The 17,505-nt window shown below is 41.8% G+C and overlaps 1 protein-coding gene across 5 annotated transcripts in view; it reads left to right on the forward strand.

Annotated features, from left to right (window-relative positions):
• The window catches only part of PRICKLE2 (prickle planar cell polarity protein 2), a 347,003-nt gene that overhangs the window by 215,593 nt on the left and 113,905 nt on the right, over nucleotides 1-17,505 (forward strand). Inside the window, exon 1 of one of the 5 annotated variants that reach the window (XM_054482677.2) lies at nucleotides 8,214-8,243. The exons of the other annotated variants lie outside the window; for them this stretch is intronic. Within the exon in view, the coding sequence (XP_054338652.1) occupies nucleotides 8,239-8,243 (5 nt within the window). The 5' untranslated portion in view covers nucleotides 8,214-8,238. Of the gene's footprint in view, nucleotides 1-8,213; nucleotides 8,244-17,505 lie in introns of those variants that run through there. 5 annotated transcript variants of the gene reach the window in all.

Consider the following 17,505-nt stretch of genomic DNA (forward strand, 5'->3'; position numbering starts at 1 on the left):
CATTTACTTTATTAGACTTTGAAATCTAAATATCAGGATTACTCTTGAGTAAAATATTTAAAAGCATGCACACACACAAATGCACACATTTGAAAAGGGAAACCTTATTAGATGAGTGGTTTGAAACTTTGGTAATATCCCTTACAACAATTAGAATTTCCCAATAGAAGGGCCAGAAGGTAGTAATCTAAATGAGCTAGGATGAGTGATGTCTATCTTTTTAAAGTTCTCCAAAAACTGAAACACTGCCATTTCCTTGAGTGACCCATGTCAGTTCTTATCTCAATATTCAGAAGTCTTCCTTAGGTCCAAGAAAGATTTTAAATGACCTAAAGAGGAATTTAGGACCCTCTTTAGGTCGTTTAAATCCATTCCTTCTTATTTTATGCCCGTAGAAACAGAGATTTAAAACTTGTTCACTGCAGCCTTCCTCATTACAGCTCTTCATCTAGGAGGCTACCACCCTTCCTGTCACTTACCCTTCCCTTCTGTAACCTGACCAGTAGAGATATACTTGACCTTTCCCTGTAATCCTCTAACAAGATGCTGCCTAAAGCTGTCTAGAATGGAAAGATGATTTGATTTTCCAGCATGTATGGAGCTGTCTCTTTGTTATTACCTGCCAGTGTCATGTTGGTGCTGTTTTGCTGTCTTGTGTCCATGCAGGCGTCTCTTAATTCTGCATTTGTGTTCATAATTTTCCTTCCTACTCATGTTCTTCTTCCTGCCTGGAACACCTCTAGCAGAAGGTGAATTTGACTAAGGTCAAATTTTTGCAGTCTTTTTATACTTCTGGATTTTGTGACATGTTTAGTAAGGCCTTCCCCCACTATAAAATTGTTTTTTAATTCCAAAAAAGTAAAAGCGTTTTTGACCTTGGGCCTGACCCAGATCATACTTTTCCTGGTTCCGATCACCTCTGCCATAATTAATTTTGTCTTCCTTGTCCTTTCTCCTATACACTATATGCAATTATGGTCATTTGTATAAATATCCTATCATTCTACCTAAACAGAAAGTTCTGAAGGTCGACAGTTGCATCCTTGTCTCCTGACAAGAGTGTCCTCTGCTTCACAAATCCCTAATAAACATTTGGTTGAGTTTCTCATATGTATTACCTGTTCTTCCCTGCCTTTACTCGCATGAAGTTTGCTGTCATGAATGTGGAATTTCACTGTTTTTTAGAAAAACAATATGAGTTTTGTTCCTATTTACTAGGTCTCCGAAATTTTTAAAGTAGTTTTTTCTCACTTTGTCTAATACCTACCAGTATAATTTCTAAAAATCCTCATTAGAATGGTCTCCAGGAAGAAAATAATGACCACAGGGAATTAACAGTCTGTGGATTTTGTAATTTTAATATTCTGTGTAAGTGTGATGCATAGATATCCAGCTTCCTTATCACCAAGCTGAGCTCACAGAGCGTGTGCTGGCAAAAGGACTTGGGCAGCGTGCTTTTGTGCCGTCCCTCTCTTGAATGCAATTAGGCCTTTGAGGACTCTGCATGCCTCCTACCATAACACACACCCCATTCTACTCTAATTGCCTACTTAATTGTCTTCTCTCTGATTGCCAAGCTCTTTTAAGGCAGGATCCATGTGTATCTTGGTCACCATGTTGTCCCCAGACCCTAACACGGTGACTGGCAAATAGTAGGAGCTTATTTAATGAGTGAATGGATATATGAATGAATGGATGAAGCATGTATTCATCTCAAAAATATAGTTGTCTTGTCCTGGTGTATAGTTTCAGAAGAGGGGGCCCACCTCTTGGTCTTTTTTACTCCTTTATTTCCTAGATTCATAGCAATTCAAAGCATTTGTATTGTATCATATGGAAAATGGCATATCAGTGGCTCACCCACATTAGATGGAACTTTGAGATATGCTCTAGGAATAAAGATGATTTTGCAGTCTTCCCTTTACCGCTTTCTCCCCACCTTTTGAATTTTAACTGGTTACTTAACTAATTTGCGCTGAAGTTAATGGTGGAAGCATGATTGCTTCTATTAATATTACCAATAACTAACACTTCTTGAGTGTTTGCTGTGTACCAGGCTCAGTGTTAAATGTTTCACATTAATTCTCATTGGATTCTCCCAATGGCCCCATGAAGGTAGGCACTATCATTATGCCCTAGGTTACATGTAAGGACCTCAGGCCTCAAGTCATAGACCTAGCAAGTGTCAGAGCCAGAGTCTGACCCCAGGCAATCCATTTTAGACTCCATGTTATGGTGTTAATTCTTATGAAGTTGGTAGTCAAGTGTCACATCTGTTCCAGGTGAAGATTAATCTCTTGCTATGTTTCAGCTGTCTTATTTCATTGTTGATCACCTGTGAATTGCCTCTTATATGACCATGCTGATCATGAGTAGATTAGAGAGTAGTGTACCCATTTTTAAGAAACTGAGGCATGGAAAGTTGAAGTGACTTGTTCGTGGCCACACTGGGTTAGAATGTCACTGCTTCCACTTGGCTATTGGGGGCCCCAAACTGTTAGATTTGTTAATTGACTTTTTGAAGGATATTGAAGTCTGGGGAGACCATCTCCCTCCCTACACGCTCTGAGTTTTGTGTGATGGAAACTGAAGGCTGAGTGTTATTCATTTGCTTGTATTTTATTTCTCTTACTGAGAAGTTATTCCGGGTCTCGTGATTTTCACCATGAAATGTCTTCTGGGAACTAGAGAGAAGCATTCTGAAAGAAGTTATTAAGCATTATTAATACAATTACGTACAACAAAAGACATAATTTAACTTCCCCACATCCAACAAAGAAATTCATTTGAAGCTTCAGGAACTCCAGCTGGAAGGGCAGAGCTCATCAGAGTGGGTTCCCCAGGCGGGGGAGTGTGGGCAAGGAGCCGTGCTAGCTGCTTTGTCCTTTGGGACACTTCTGTGCATGATGGGATATTCCTCACTCCCAGCCTCCCCAACCTTTCCCTCACCCTTCACTTTCGCTCACAGTGCTTCCTTATCACAGGCACAGAGTCCAGAATATTGCCTGGCTCTTGCCTGTCTCCTGGCCCGGGATACTGCACAGGCAGCATTGAAGGAATATATGATTTTAAACAATTAAAGATGACCATGGAAATACTCAGATCCTAGGAACAGTGATCAGCCTAGTTGATAGTATGCCTCGGTGAATTTTTCTAACTTCATTCAAAATATCAGAAATAGCTATTGAGTATGTGATATTGTGTTAATCTTCAGCATAGTTCTATTCAATATTTTAGTTTGTTTAATTGCAGTAGCCCATAAGGTCCTTGAAAGCAGAGACTGTGTTTATACCCAGTTTTTAGAGCTGTGAATGGCATAGAGTATGTGCTCAGTAAATATTTATTGAATGAGTGAATGGTACAGATGAGGTTATTGAAGATCCCACAAGTTAAGTTACTTGCCTAAGATCATACTGCTAGCAGGAAGGCAAGGTAGGATTTGAACACAGGGCTCTCCAAATGTATAGATTCCTTTCTTCCAGATCGCTTGGTTAGGCTGCCTAGTGGTGTAGAAAAATGGAGATCGGAGACCCAAAAGGTATTCAACACAAGCTCTATCTGAGTTCTAGGAAATGCGGGTTCTGACCCATCCTTGCTGAAATCCTGGTGTGACTTTAGAAAAGTCCTTTCTCCAGTTGTCTCCATTTTCTAATCTGTAAAATGAGGAGATGGAAGCAATGCTCTCTGAGGGTCTCAGGGTCTTCAGATGCCCCTGGGAAGGTTTATGCTTTGTCTTCTTCTGCATGCGCTTGGAATTGAGTAAGGGGTTAAAGGGCAGCTGACTAACTCACCACCCAAGCACATGAGGAAAGGAGTCACTTGTGCTTTATTTCAAGGTGCACAAAAACTCAAAGGTGACATAGTCTCAGGCCAAAAAACAAGCAACACCCCAAAATGAAAGTTGAAGAGAGAAGAGAAAGAAAAAAAAAAAAAAAAGGAGAGGCATTTGAAGGCTTGGCACAGCATTTAATTTAAAAAAGAGTGCTCTGATTCCACTCCTAGGTTGGTGCAGCATATAACCTGAAACAGGCGTTCAGGTTGATAATTGTGCCCAGATCTGAACCTTGGCACATAAGAGCACAGCTTTTAAGAAGAAAAAAAATAGGCATGTGTCTTTAAAGCCTCTCTTCTTATATGTGATTTTTTTCATGCTCATTTGGAGGTTACGTAGCTGGGCCTTTGCATCCAGCAAAGGCTTCCTTCCCCTCTCCCTGGCTTGGGGATTATTGATTTGGAAGGCAAGGCTAATTTACATGTAAATAAATCTCAGCACTGGGCAGCGGGATGGGACGTCCAGATGCCGTGACTGACTTGCTGACATCACAGCTTCATTAGCATGCGGAGGATGCAAGCACTGCAACAGCGACTTCTCAGGCACCACCAGCAGCGCCACTGACAGTTATTATTATTTTTTGACCAAGCAGCACATTTCCTGGTTCAGTGGCTTGAGCTCTGTGAGCAGCTGACTAGTCACCCCGGGTCTGGCTCAGGATCAGCTGGTGACGCTGAGGCTGGAGTCTGTGACTTCTTCCTTCAGATTGTCATGAAGAAGGGGAGTTAAGAGGAAACTGGAGGTCCTCCGGAAGGCGATCTGAGCACTCAGGCTGATCTAGAGGAAGAGTAGAAGTCATACTTTTTTTCCCTGCTTGGTGAATTCTCCAGCAGAGTCTGGATCCAGCAGTGCTGTTTTCCCTGAGGGAATGTGGAGCAGCTCGGCTTGAGTCTGTTGCCAGCTTCAGGAAGGGTTCAGACTGAAAAGGGGGTTTGAGGAGAAGATGCTTTGGCTGCCTGGGGTCCTGCTTGCGTTCTTAGAAGTCAGACCCAGGGAGAAAGTGAACTGGGACAATTGACAAGCTCCAAGGGTCTGGCAGAAGCTTCCTCTGAGACTGGGCATTTCATCCTCCCTGGAGGTGGGTAAGAAATTTGCTGTAATTCACAAATTAAACAGCAGTGTATTTTCTAAGGAGGATGAGAAAGCCAGATCTAGGGCCTTTGCATTGGGGGAGGATATTGGGGCTTCGTTTTCTTGGCCAGGTAGCATTTTTGGTGGCCCTGCGACCCCTGTTGCCTTTTCTATGCTTATTAGAAAGCTCAATTACAAAGTGTTATGTCACAGCTCTAGGGAGTCCTGAAGAAACGCTTAAATCTTGATGCTTAAGAAGAAGCAGCGTTTCTCTAAAAGTGTAGCTTTCTTTAAAAAACCATAATAATATGGGGAAAGGGGCTAACAGACCAAATACCTGATAGTGTTCATGCACAGTACTCATTTCAACACATGATGTCAGAAACCATTAGGGGATCTGAGGAACAAGGACTTAGCTGAGACTTCCAGGTAAAGAAATGGCTTTCAAATTATTTAGGTTTAATTTTAGACACTGCTTTCAGATTAGAAATGGTGACAGAGCTTCAGAATATGACTGCATAGCCTGGCTGAAACACATGATTTGGTTTGCCCTCTACGCTGGGTTTCTTGAGGGAGTGATCATAGTTAGTTCTCCTCACTCTTGGCTTCTCGAAAACCAATCATAGCATTACTAATTTGCCATGGGGGTCTTGCAATGAAATACAGATTTTTAATCCCGTGGTTTTTTGTTATGTGGTCTTGGACTATGCTGGGGTCCAGTGGGACTTTTATGAATCATAAATAATCCAGGCTGGGCCACATCATACCGAGGTTAGCGATCCATACCAGATGTGATGCCATCCGCTTGTCCAAATGTGGCTGTTGTCTAACTTAGGCACATAGATTATTTCCCCAGTGAGAGAGTTCTGCTTCCCATATCAATGCATATATGAGCACAGTCAGGGGAGGGCTCCAGTGTGCCATGAATATGTAGGCATAGACTGCCGTGTACTGAATCTGCAGCTGGTAAGGCTGTGATTTGCTTCGCCTGCACATCTCTTCCCAAAGAGTGTTTTAAACCATCTCAGTGAGACTTAAACTAAATGAAGCAGCCTTGCCTCTTTGCTAGAGGCCAAATTGGCTGCTGTAATCCTGCTCCTCAGAAGGCTTACTGCCTGCTGATGGCTTTCACAGATGGGTCAGGATGAGTGTCCCCAAGGGCTCCAGAGTAAGTCACAACTTTGACATAATTACCATATTTTGGAAATTTGGATTTTAATGCCTTGAGTGCTTATAAAGGTTTTGCCTTTCCATCAAATGCTCCCTCCCCTTGGAAATTCTGTTTTTCATGTAAAAATTAAAACATACTGGTTTCATCGGGCATCTCAGTCTATAAAGATTCACGGGGCAGCCAGAAATAGTAAAATAGCATTGTTTGAAATGGTGTGTTTATAAAGATTTACCCATGAAATGTGAGGGAAAAAGATAGAAATAGAGGAAGAAAGATGCATTTATGGAAGCTTAAAGAATGAGAAGGGAACTTAGAGGTTAGATAGTATGAGATGATATTTATCCTGGGCTCAGACTCTGGAGTTGGAAAGAGCTGAAGATACTTAGAGCTACCCATTCCTTCCAGTAAAGTGGAGAGAGCAATGGAATCTATAGTTAAGGTGATAGGTGTAAGGATTTAATGAGATGACCTATGCAGAGCACAGTGGCAGCCACATAGTAAATATTCAGTAAATATTAGCTGCTGTTGTTGTTGTTATTGTCATTGTTACCATTTTGTCATTATCATCATAAGTGTTGTTGCTAAAAAACAGTATTGAAAAGGCAACATGTTCACATCCATTTGCCTGCAGAAACGTTTTGCTAGCAGAAAAGATGCCATCTCTGGTACTGTTCTATCCAAATGATTCCCACTCAAAGAAACTTTCCACCCTATTGATTGAGTTGACAGAATAAAGTATATTATCCAGAACTACCGTATTTTGCAGAACTGAAAGTGACCAGGTGGTATAATGAAAATCATTTAGAACTAGCTGGGGCTTAGGCAGCCTTAAAGAAGGCATCCTGTTTTGGCAGCTGACAGGTCACATGTAGAAAGCTGCGGGGTCCCAGTTGGAATCAATGCATTTCTAGATTTCTCTTCTGCTTCAACTATGCATGTGAGAGACAGTCCTTTTCTTTCTTAATTCTTTTCAGTGCAGACATTGAGCATTTTCTTCTCTATCCAGGGAGGCCACTGAATATGTGCTTAACCTGCTGGTTGGCTCCTCAGAAGTTCCAAGGCTGAATTTTTGCCACCATCTCGGTGCCTTCAGCTTATGGGTTGGCTGCTAAGGGAAAGGAATAGGCCTCCCCTGCCTGCTTGCCTACCCATGGCCCAGTCTGTCTGCTTTTGTTTTGTGTCACTGCCATGGTACAATTTTGCCAGGCTCGTAGTCTGCCTCCTTCATGCCGGTGGGCCTACTTCTGTCACACAAGTGGACTGCTGTTTCTCCCCTTCCTCCCAAGATCTTTCTTTTTAATTTTGGGGAATTAGAACTCTGACACAGGGATCTGAAAAACAAAAGTGAATTAGAAGAGTCAGAGGAGTCTGCCATAAAATTCTTTCTCAAGAAACTCAGAACTGGGAGTTGGTCATTCCTGGTTGCTACTCATCTTTAGTAGAGCTGTGTTTTGCACGGAGAATAATATTTATACCTTAAGCATAGCCCACCTCCCTTACTTCCTGATTGGATGTATGATCTCAGGAGAGTTGCCTGACCTCTCTGAACTTTGGCTTCCTCATATGAATATTGGAAATAAAGTCCCCTGAATGCATGGGATTGCTGTGAAGATAGCAGCTATAATGCCCTTGCCCAATTCCTGGTACTGACTGGATGTTGAGCATATTTCCCAGTTAATCTCGATCTGTGAACAACAGGGGGCAGTAATTTTAATATTTATTTAACAGAGAAACTGAAGGCCAATAGAATTAAATTAGAAATCAACAACAACAAGGTATTTGGGAAATCCAAATAAAACGGCATAGCAGATGACAAACCGTGGTACCCGTCTAGTGCTTCTTTTAATAAACATCAATTCCAAACGCTCTGAATTTGAGAAGGGCTCAATGACCCAACTGCCCTGCCTGCCTTGAATTAGCAGAAACCTCATTATTTAGTAGCCCCCAGGCTGTGGTCATTTCTTCTATGCTGTCTGTAAACACACAACAGTCAAAAGGCTCTGTCCCTCAGATAGGAATTCTGGGTGGCATTTGGATAAAGACTTTCTTTTGTGCTTAAAGACCCACTGAAACCTTTCTCTGTTCATTCCCTCCGTGATTGTGGTGCTTATAAACAGGGAACTGCTGGTGACCATGAGCTATTTGCAAACTAAGAAGCTTGAGGATGAGGTATTGGCCAAATCTGTTTTCTTTGTTGATGCTTTTGAGTGACATTTGCCCCTTTGCTCTGTCTTAACCTGTAAACATTTAAAATGAAATGTTCTGGTTTTTATGCTGTGTGTGTGTGTGTGTGTGTGTGTGTGTGTGTGTGTGTGTGTGTATGAATCAAGCAGGGGTGAAAGATCTCTTTTGGGGATTGAGTCAGTTGAGTTTGGAGACTTCATTTTCTTTTTTCTTTGGCCTATTGTCTGAGCAGTTTATTATTTGGTGTCTGAAAACCATAGGCTTGCTCGTTGTGTTATTTCCCTGGGGATAAGGCAGAGGAGAAAAAAGCAAGGCTGGAGAGAGGGGAGAGAGTGTGTGAGTTTGGATGGAGCTTTAAGAGGAGGGGAGGGAAAGGAAGACAGAATGGAGAAGCAGCTGGGAGAATATCAGAGCAATTGCCAATCCACCATGGAAGTGCAAAGCTGAAGGTTCCCTTTGGGTGAAGTTGCAACTCAGAAGGCAACTCTGTTCTCCTTTAGCTAAAAACTCCTCTCCCCATCTGTCCTACAAAACTCACAGCGAAGCCATTTTAAATCCGAAAACCCTCCTTATGACTAAGCACTGCACATGTTTTCCACTAGAGCACCATGGACCATTTCTAAAAGTACATTAATTAAAAGGAGCAGATTTTCAAGTACAATATGAGCCTGCCTTTCCCTGGTGGGTGTAGGGGGTAAACTTTAGCGCATGTTTGGCTGTGAAGTCTGTAAAGATCAAATTGGCTGAACCAAGCACTCAGATATGAGTGTTGACTTGGAAGATGAAACCTAACACTCCAGGGGGCACAGAATCCAGAGATGTTGCTGGTTGGAACTGGAGGCATGAAGAAAATCGGGGCTGGCCTCATTTGACAAAGCATTGCCAGAGTCATGCTCACTCAGAACAGCAGAGTGAACCTGCAGGAGGTTCTCTGATAGCTCCCTTCTTTCTGGTGCTAGTGTTTGAGCTGCTGTATGTGTTTGAGCTGCTGTATGTAAGTGTTTGAGTGCTGTATCCTGGGGCACTGAAGGTAGCACAGGAGCCCTTTCTTTATCTCTTTGGACATGGAGCAAGATCCACTTCTGGTTGGTATGTTTTCCAACCCAGCACCCAGCCTGCCTTGAGTGATAAGAGGCTGACTTGAGTTGCCTCCATTCTTCTCACACTGGGAGTGCTGTTGGCTTCAAGTCACCCTCCTCTCCTCGACTCCTTAAAATCAAACCTTGTAAATATTTTCCAGCCCCATCCAGGGTTAAGGGTAGCCAAGGCAGAAATTCTTAGCATTTCATTTCAACTGGGCAAGATGCCAATTTTTCCAGCTCTTTTCTTGGCATCCATTGATCAGTCATGAGTCCTTAGAGATGCCTGCTCATGAAAGTTCCAAGACTTAACTAAGAGACAGCCTATTTTCTGTGGTCACAAAATCTGGTAAGGTTTTAAGGTAACTGTTAATATAGAAGGCAATGTATGTTTTGAGTGTCTATGTGTCTGTGTATAGTTTGTGGTTAATGTTGATGTGGATGTATGATAACTGTCACAGACTGAGCGCCTACTGAGTGTTTGCTACGAAAGATGCTTTATGTAAACTTGCCTTGTTAATTCTTACAGCAATCATGCAGCTAAATATTATTGGTTCTATTTAGTAATTGAGAAATCAGGACTCCTGGAAGTTAAGTAACTTGTTCAAGCTTACACAGACAGTAAAGAGTAATGCTGGGATTTGAACCCAGGATAATTAGAGTCCAAATCCTGTCCACCATTCTAGGCTTCTTTATACTTTTCATATAATGTCCCCTGGGGATGTGTTTGTTTCTCTTATATAGCTCCTTTATGAATCCCTCATTTGAGAAACACCTCATTATTTAGCCATTGAATTAAAATCTCATTGGTTGATCTTTGGTAAAGTTAGAAACACCCAAGAGAATATGTCAGACTTGAAACAGAACATAGTGGTGTCTTCACCTTCTGCTTTTAATGTGGCTTTTGGAATGAAAGTGTGAGATTGCTTGGAAAGTCAGAAGACACCCTGAGATGAGAAGTAAAAACTGCAGACAGGTAGAAGAAGTGCTTTGCTGGACTACAGGGAACATAGAGAATTCTTCTGGTCTGAACTTGTGACTGTGGGCAAACCGCTGGGAGTTTGAAGAGAGGGAAGCCAACTTGTTGCTCTTGATTGCCAGTTGTGTGCACATCAGGTTCTAACTAAAATGTATGTTTCCCTTTTCTGAGCCTCAGTTCTTTCATCTTGAACATGAAGGTCCTAAATCAGGTGATCTATATGTTGTCTTCCAGCCATGACCTTGATGAGTGCGAACTGTCAGAATGAATTCAGCCTCATCAGGGAAGGAGTGTAATTTGCACTGTCCGCCACTCTTGGCGGGGAACTAAAAGGTCAGGTTTTAGATCAGGACCTGACTTCTCTGTGTTGTGAATATGTGCTGGAATATGAGAAGTGGTAGCCCCCCAGAGAATGGCAGGAAGCTTCCTGGAAGAATGTCTGACCTTTGGATGCTTTGCACTAGTGAAGAGGGGGTGTCAGTGGGCAGTGTGTTGGTGTTGCTCGTTCACTTTCAGAAGCTCTCCAGGGCTTTGTTATGTATGCAAGCATCCTACAGAGTGCTAGAGAGCAAGGCTTCTCAAGTTTAATGTGCATCTACCTGGGGGCGTTGCTGAAATGCAGATTCTGAATTTTTAACAAGCTCCCCTGGGATGCTGATGCTACTTCTTCTAAACTACCTTTATAATAGGCATAGAGGAAAGAAAATTTGACTAAATTCAGAAAGTCCAGAGTCTGGTTCCAATTGTCGCTTATTTGAGTAAACCTCAAATAAATCCCTCAGCTGCACCATGACTCAATTTCTCCATCTGCAGAGTAATAAAATAATATTTAATATTTAAAGATTACTGTGTGCCAGGCACTGTGTTCACTAGGTGTTCACTGTTTTATGTGCTGTATTTTACTTGATCCTTGCATTAGGAGGCAGGCTTTGTTACCATCTGCATTCTGCAGTAACTAAGCACAGAGAGGTTGAATAACTTGACCGAGGTCACACAGCTAGTTAGTGGCCAACTTGGGATTTGAATTCATATCACCTGACTCTGGAACCATCACGACTTATAGACATAATAGATGTGAAATATCTTGGGACTTACTGTGTGAATGTGTGTGTAATTATATGATATGTACAATTACAAATATTTCAGGTACTTGAGATTATAAGAAGTAGATGTTTCCCAGATGAGGTTTTATTGTTTTTAAGTAAAAAATGTTCTGATTTATATAAATTAAAGTAAAAGGCATTGTGAAGTTTCAAAGAGCACAGGTGTTTGCTCTGTTGTCACCTGGGGTGGGGAGGAAGTGGTACATGAAAGGAGTATTCTGAGGAATGGGGGTTTCTAGTTAACTGAGGTTTTGGCTATTTTAAATTAAATCCCAGTTCATTATCCGTCTTGGTTTTGTAAATTTGTACAGTATGACAGATACCTTTTCTGCCTTAATAGGAAAAGCAGGGTTAGCCCAACTGAGTATATCTTGTGATTCAGGCTATGGCAACCATGCAAATTACTGTCCTGAAAATGAATCCCAGTGATCCTATTTTGTATGGAAGCCAAAAGAGGTTGATTGTGAACATTATCTGAGTTTGATATTTGTCACTTCACTAGACACCAGGCTGTTTGGACTTTACTCTTATAAATGTCCTGACCATATGATTAGTATGTCAAATACCCGGCACCTATATCACCATGCTCCAGTCTCCTTAGTCCACTTCAGACCTCCCAAATAATCGACACATTTTTTCTGTCCATCCCCAATGCATCCTCAGAGTCCTTCTCAACACAGCACTGGAGGCAGCCCGTACCCATGAGCTACAGTTGGCCCAGGAGATTTACCCTACATGCTAACTCAACCCTTGGATACCCCCTGGAAGTTGGTTCTCTTTCCAGTTTAGTAAATACGTATTGAACACCTACCAATAGCCTAAGAGTGCTGGAATGAAACCCTGTTTTCTATTTACTCTGTATTTTATTTGTTCTCATGAATGTGAATGTTCTGCAGGCTTACTGAAAGTTTTAGTTAATTACTTAATGGGTACAATGTACACTATTCACGTGATGGATATACTAAAAGCCCAGACTTCACCACTATGCAGTATATCCATGTATCAAAACTGCACTTGTACCCCCTAAATTTATACAAATTAAAAAGAAAGTTTAATTTTTGGTAAATTGAAGTTTCAATAGTCTTTTTTTCTTTCTTTCTCTGTAATATACATCCTGTTGTTCTGATTAACACCTTAGGGCTCCTGTCCCTTTTCATTACCAGTGAGGTAGGGTCTTTCTCCAGGTCTTCTGCTGTGATGCTGTCAGAGGAATACCTCCTTTACAAGGGGCTGTTTTCTGTAGGCATCCTCCTGGCAGTCCAGCCATTGGTTAGGTAGTCAGGGGATATGAAGTGCGCGCTCCTGGCACAGCAACTGCATAGCCCTCAGCTAAAGCTCTCCCGTTCCCCTGACAGCTTATCCATCAAGAGTCAGAACTGCATTTAAATCGCTGCCTGAGTCTATTACTTGCTTTTGAGTTCATCATCTCAGAAGTTGCCAGGAAAGCCTGTCAAGACTAGGAGCTTGCCACGGACTGGAAAGATGACACCCCCACCCTTGCATTCTGTGGAGGTTGGGCCACTCCGAAGTGCCTGCCTCATTAGGAAGGAGGGTGAAAATGCACAGCAAAGAATTCACATGCTCGTCTCTCAACAGGAGCTTCGATTCTTGCTAGACTGGCTTCTGAAAGGGGAATAAGTAGAAAGCAGCGTAATCACGGGCCTGACTGATCAGAAAGCTTGAACCTGCCTTCTTTTCACTGTCAATTTGGCTGCCTAACCAGCTGCCTAAACACTCACGTTGTTTGCCCTTGTAATGCTTAAAAATGGTTTTAAATCCCGCACCACTGAATTGCTAAGATGAAGCATCCTAAATGGTAACTATGATATCATGTGCTATTTTGAATTTTTAAAAGAATGTTACAGAGAGTGAGAAATAGCAATTGAGCATCTGCGAGATGTAAGGCGCTGACTTTGGCCCTGTGGGTAGTTTAAAATATCACAGCCGGTCTTTTGCACTTAACCAGTTTTCCAAACCAGATGTTTTTAGCTTAGGATCCCTGGACAGCAAAGGACCAGACAGAATTGATGAACTTTCTGAAATTTAATGCAAAATTTTCTGTGAATGTGCATATGTCCATTTTTTAAGGGAGAGGATCCCAGCTTTCATCAGATTCTTAAGGGCATCAAGTCACCCAAAAGGTTTAGAACTGCTAAGTTGGGTGGTAGGTTGTTGTAAACTCATCCAGAGAAATCTCTACAGGTTAATGTGAGACTGGAAAAAAAAAAATGTTTTTCTGCCCCAGAGCAGATAGCCCAGAGAAATGCAGCATTTTTCTACATGATTACCCAGGAGCTAATGTTAAACCCTGTGGAGCTAGAAGGAGAGAGTTACCTGATTTTCTTCCATTTTATAGATGAGTACATTAAGGGTCGTGGTCTCAGATGCCAAGGCCACAGGAGTTCTTGTTCCTTCTATCTCTCAGATACTTTTTATTGTTCACTCAACAGTTTAACAACTTTTTGAACATTTGCTGTGTGCTAGGCCAGAGTTTTTCAGTATTTCTGTACTTGAGGCATTCTTTCAAATACTTGACATTTTGCAGTACAGTAACAGAATTAAATTACTACACTATAGTTATGGTACATTGTCAGCTATAATACATTTGTCTCTACCTCATCTTAAGCTTTTGCATACTTTCATTTAATTGAGGACAAAGGCAGTCTTTCTTTAATGTGATCTTGGCCAAACACTACTCATCATGTAGTTGAATCACATTCTACGTTTTTGACATCATTGTAGCAATACACATTTTCAGTTATTGTAAAAAAAAATATGAAAAATTAAGTTTACGCTTTGGTCATATCTTGTTTGTAGCTCACTGGTTGCAGTTAGATTTCAGACTAAGTATTAGAGAGTCAAAATTTCAAAGAGCTACTTATTGAATGCTTATTATTCTAGATATAGGATTTTAAAATTTACATTACAATGGGAAAAGGTATTATAGACACACCAACAAGTAAAATGGCGTCTGATGTTAAGGAAAAGATGTCTCTGGTTGATGATGGGAATAGTGAAAAGCAGGGCAGCTCCTGAAGTACTGAGGAAAGGGTGTTTTGGGCCGAGGAGCAGCTGCTGCAAAGATCCTAAGAGAGGGATAGCCTTGGCAAATTCAAAGGACAAATAAAGACTGCTGAGGCTGGAGCAAGATGGGGAATAGAGTAGAACAAAATAAATTTGGAGAGAGAGGAACAGACCAGGTTATATAGGGTCTTGTAGGCTATGGTTAAAGAGTTTGTGCTTCATTCTCACTGTTGTCAGAAGTTAATGGCACATTTTAAGCAGGAGAGCTGAGTGTTATCATCATTGTTTAAAAAACAAACAGTGGTGGAAATTAGATTCTAGAAGGGCAGGCATGGAGGCAGGAAATTAGGAAGTAGGCTGTTGTAGTAGCTCAAGCAGGAGGTAATGGTGAATTGGACTAGGATAGTAAAGACAGAGGTGGTAAAAAGAGATAATGAATAAATGACTAAGACTCATTCCGTGCACCAAGGAAGTCCACGGTCCCGGCTCCTCCTTATTCATTTCCTCAACTATGCTAAAAGTGTGTTGGCGTTGCTACATCTAGCAGGCTTGGGACACAGTGCGGGGGCTGGGATGGAGGAGGGGTACATCCTTCAACAAGCACCTTGTCAAATCGGAGTATAACAAATTTTTTAATATTTTCAAAACCTTACTCCTGTAGACATGTGAATCCAATTCATCAAGGGCTTCTTTCCAAAAAATCATGAACACCAGGAAACGATATTTTCTTTCTGTGTACGTCCCTCCTTCCTTTCACTGCTGTAAGAATGAGGAAGCGAGTTGTAGCTCAGAACAAAACCACAAAAACCTTTCCATAGATCCAGCTCAAATCAGGGAAATCAGCATCTCACTTTTGCTGCCTGTCCATCCTGTAGAAAACCCTGAGAATTTTGTTTGTTTTGTTTCTTTCTTTGGCCTTGACTAAAGCCAGGTCTCTCCTGAAAATAATGTCTTTCCCTGTTGTGTCTAACTCAATCTGAATTGAGGGGCTTTACATCCAGCATTGGTGTCTGGTAAACCTCCGATCGCTGGATTCTCTTGTTTCGCAAGTCCACTGGGGTCGTCCGGAGCCTCTGGCCTTGTTTGCTGAGCACATGGATTTCTGGGAAGTTTTTGCCTCCAGCCCTTCAGCACAGATATTAAAGGGCCCCTGTCAAGTTTCGAAGGGTGTGACCATTGCCAGAATCCCCACAAGCCAAGCCCCTGAGGGATTCCGCTGCCAGCTGGCTCACGTCCATACCAGAGATGGCTGAATTTCTATGGTTCTCTGTGCATGGAGCTGGCCCAGTTCCCCTGGATGAAAGGCGGCCTAATATAAACTGAAAATGTTATTAATAAGCAGCCACTTAAGAATTTCCTATGACTTGCCAGTGATTTGGGGGCCTCTATGTGAACAGGGGAAAAAGCACATCTTGTTTTACATGGATTAAGGGACCAGTGCAGCCCGTCCGGAGGGGCTGCCAAAAGGTATTCAGGTGTTTGGTGAAGGGCTTTGGGTAAGTTCCACAAACTCTTGGAGCCTTGGTTGTCCTATCTGTAAAATGAGAAGGATAACAATAATTTTCTTCTCATAGTGTGGTTTGAGGGTTAACTAAGAAAGGCATGGAAAGTGTTTGACACAGAGCTTGGCACATACTCAGAAAATGTTTTCTGAAAAAAATTGGAGAAATCACACCCCCAAAATGAAGCCAAACTGACCTTATGCCCCTGGGCTCAGGGGAAAATGAGTAAACTTGGAGTTCCAGATACCTCCAGTATTCAGTAGTAACCACAGTACTTGGCTTCTCTGAACTTCACTTTCTTCATCTATAAAGAACTCCTGCTCTTCTGACTAACCTTGTAGAGATTATTGGCAATTCAAAAGTTACATGAAATGAAAGGGCTTGGTAACTCTAAAGTCCTTGATTCATCCAACAGGTCATTAATTTACTCTCTAACCTGTCTGCCTTATTGCATCTTGGTATGAAAAGAAAGTCATGGCCGGGCGCGGTGGCTCACCCCTTTAATCCCAACACTTTGGGAGGCCAAGGCAGGTGGATTACCTGAGGTCAGGAGTTCGAGACCAGCCAGGCCAATATGGTGAAACCCCGTCTCCACGAAATAGAAAAAATTAGCTGGGCGTGGTGGCACATGCCTGTCCTCTCAGCTAGATGGTGGAAGGCTGAGGCAGGAGAATTGCTTGAACCCGGGAAGCAGAGGTTGCAGTGAGCCAAGATTGCGCCGTTGCACTCCAGCTTGGGCAACAAAAGAAAAACTCCATCTCAAAAAAAAAAAAAAAGAACAAAAAACAGTCATTAGTATGACCTTGAAGAATTAAAAACTTGGTCAAGGATACATAATCCTTTGGTAGGGATAATAATGAATTTACCTTGCTCAGTCCAGCACACCTTTAAGTGTACACTAAGGATTTGCTAAGATTTATCAAAGTGAATTGTTCACCACTTGTCTGTTTTCCATTGATCTCTTTCCATCCTAGCTGGAATAGATTAGTAGGGTCTAGGTTGACTTCTAGAGAACAAGAACCCTAACTACTTTTGTTTGTTTGTTTGTTTGACTTTTTATCTCTAGACATAGGGTAGGACCTAGCACACTGGCACATAGTCAAGTTTCATTATACCAAGAATGTCGTATATATTAAGTTATTAAATCCTAGTGGCAACTCAGTGAAGTTAGGATTTGAGCCCAAGTTATGGTAACCACAGAATCTAAGATCCTAACCCACTGTGGTATACTGCCTTTAAATACTTAGGGAATATTTTATGCCTCAGATCTTGTCTGTTTAAGTTTAGCCAACGTCGTCCACAGAGAAGGTAGAGACTAAACGAGTACTTCAGCAGGTGGCATGGAAGAGAAAAGCAAACAAAGAGGTGTTTTGTGGAGTCTTCTGATCCTTGCCTTGAAGTTTAGAGATGAGGTGTGTTAGAATTCAGTTTTCATTCATTTCCTCAGAAACTGGTCCCCCAAAGGATTTATCTGGAAAGGAAGGGCTCTTAGAACTTGCTCTGATAAATGCCCAATGAAGCAAAAATGTGCATGCCATAAAATCACAGGTGGCATGTAGA

This window comes from Pongo pygmaeus, chromosome 2 (assembly GCF_028885625.2).
Source record: "Pongo pygmaeus isolate AG05252 chromosome 2, NHGRI_mPonPyg2-v2.0_pri, whole genome shotgun sequence".
Lineage (NCBI taxonomy): Eukaryota > Metazoa > Chordata > Mammalia > Primates > Hominidae > Pongo > Pongo pygmaeus.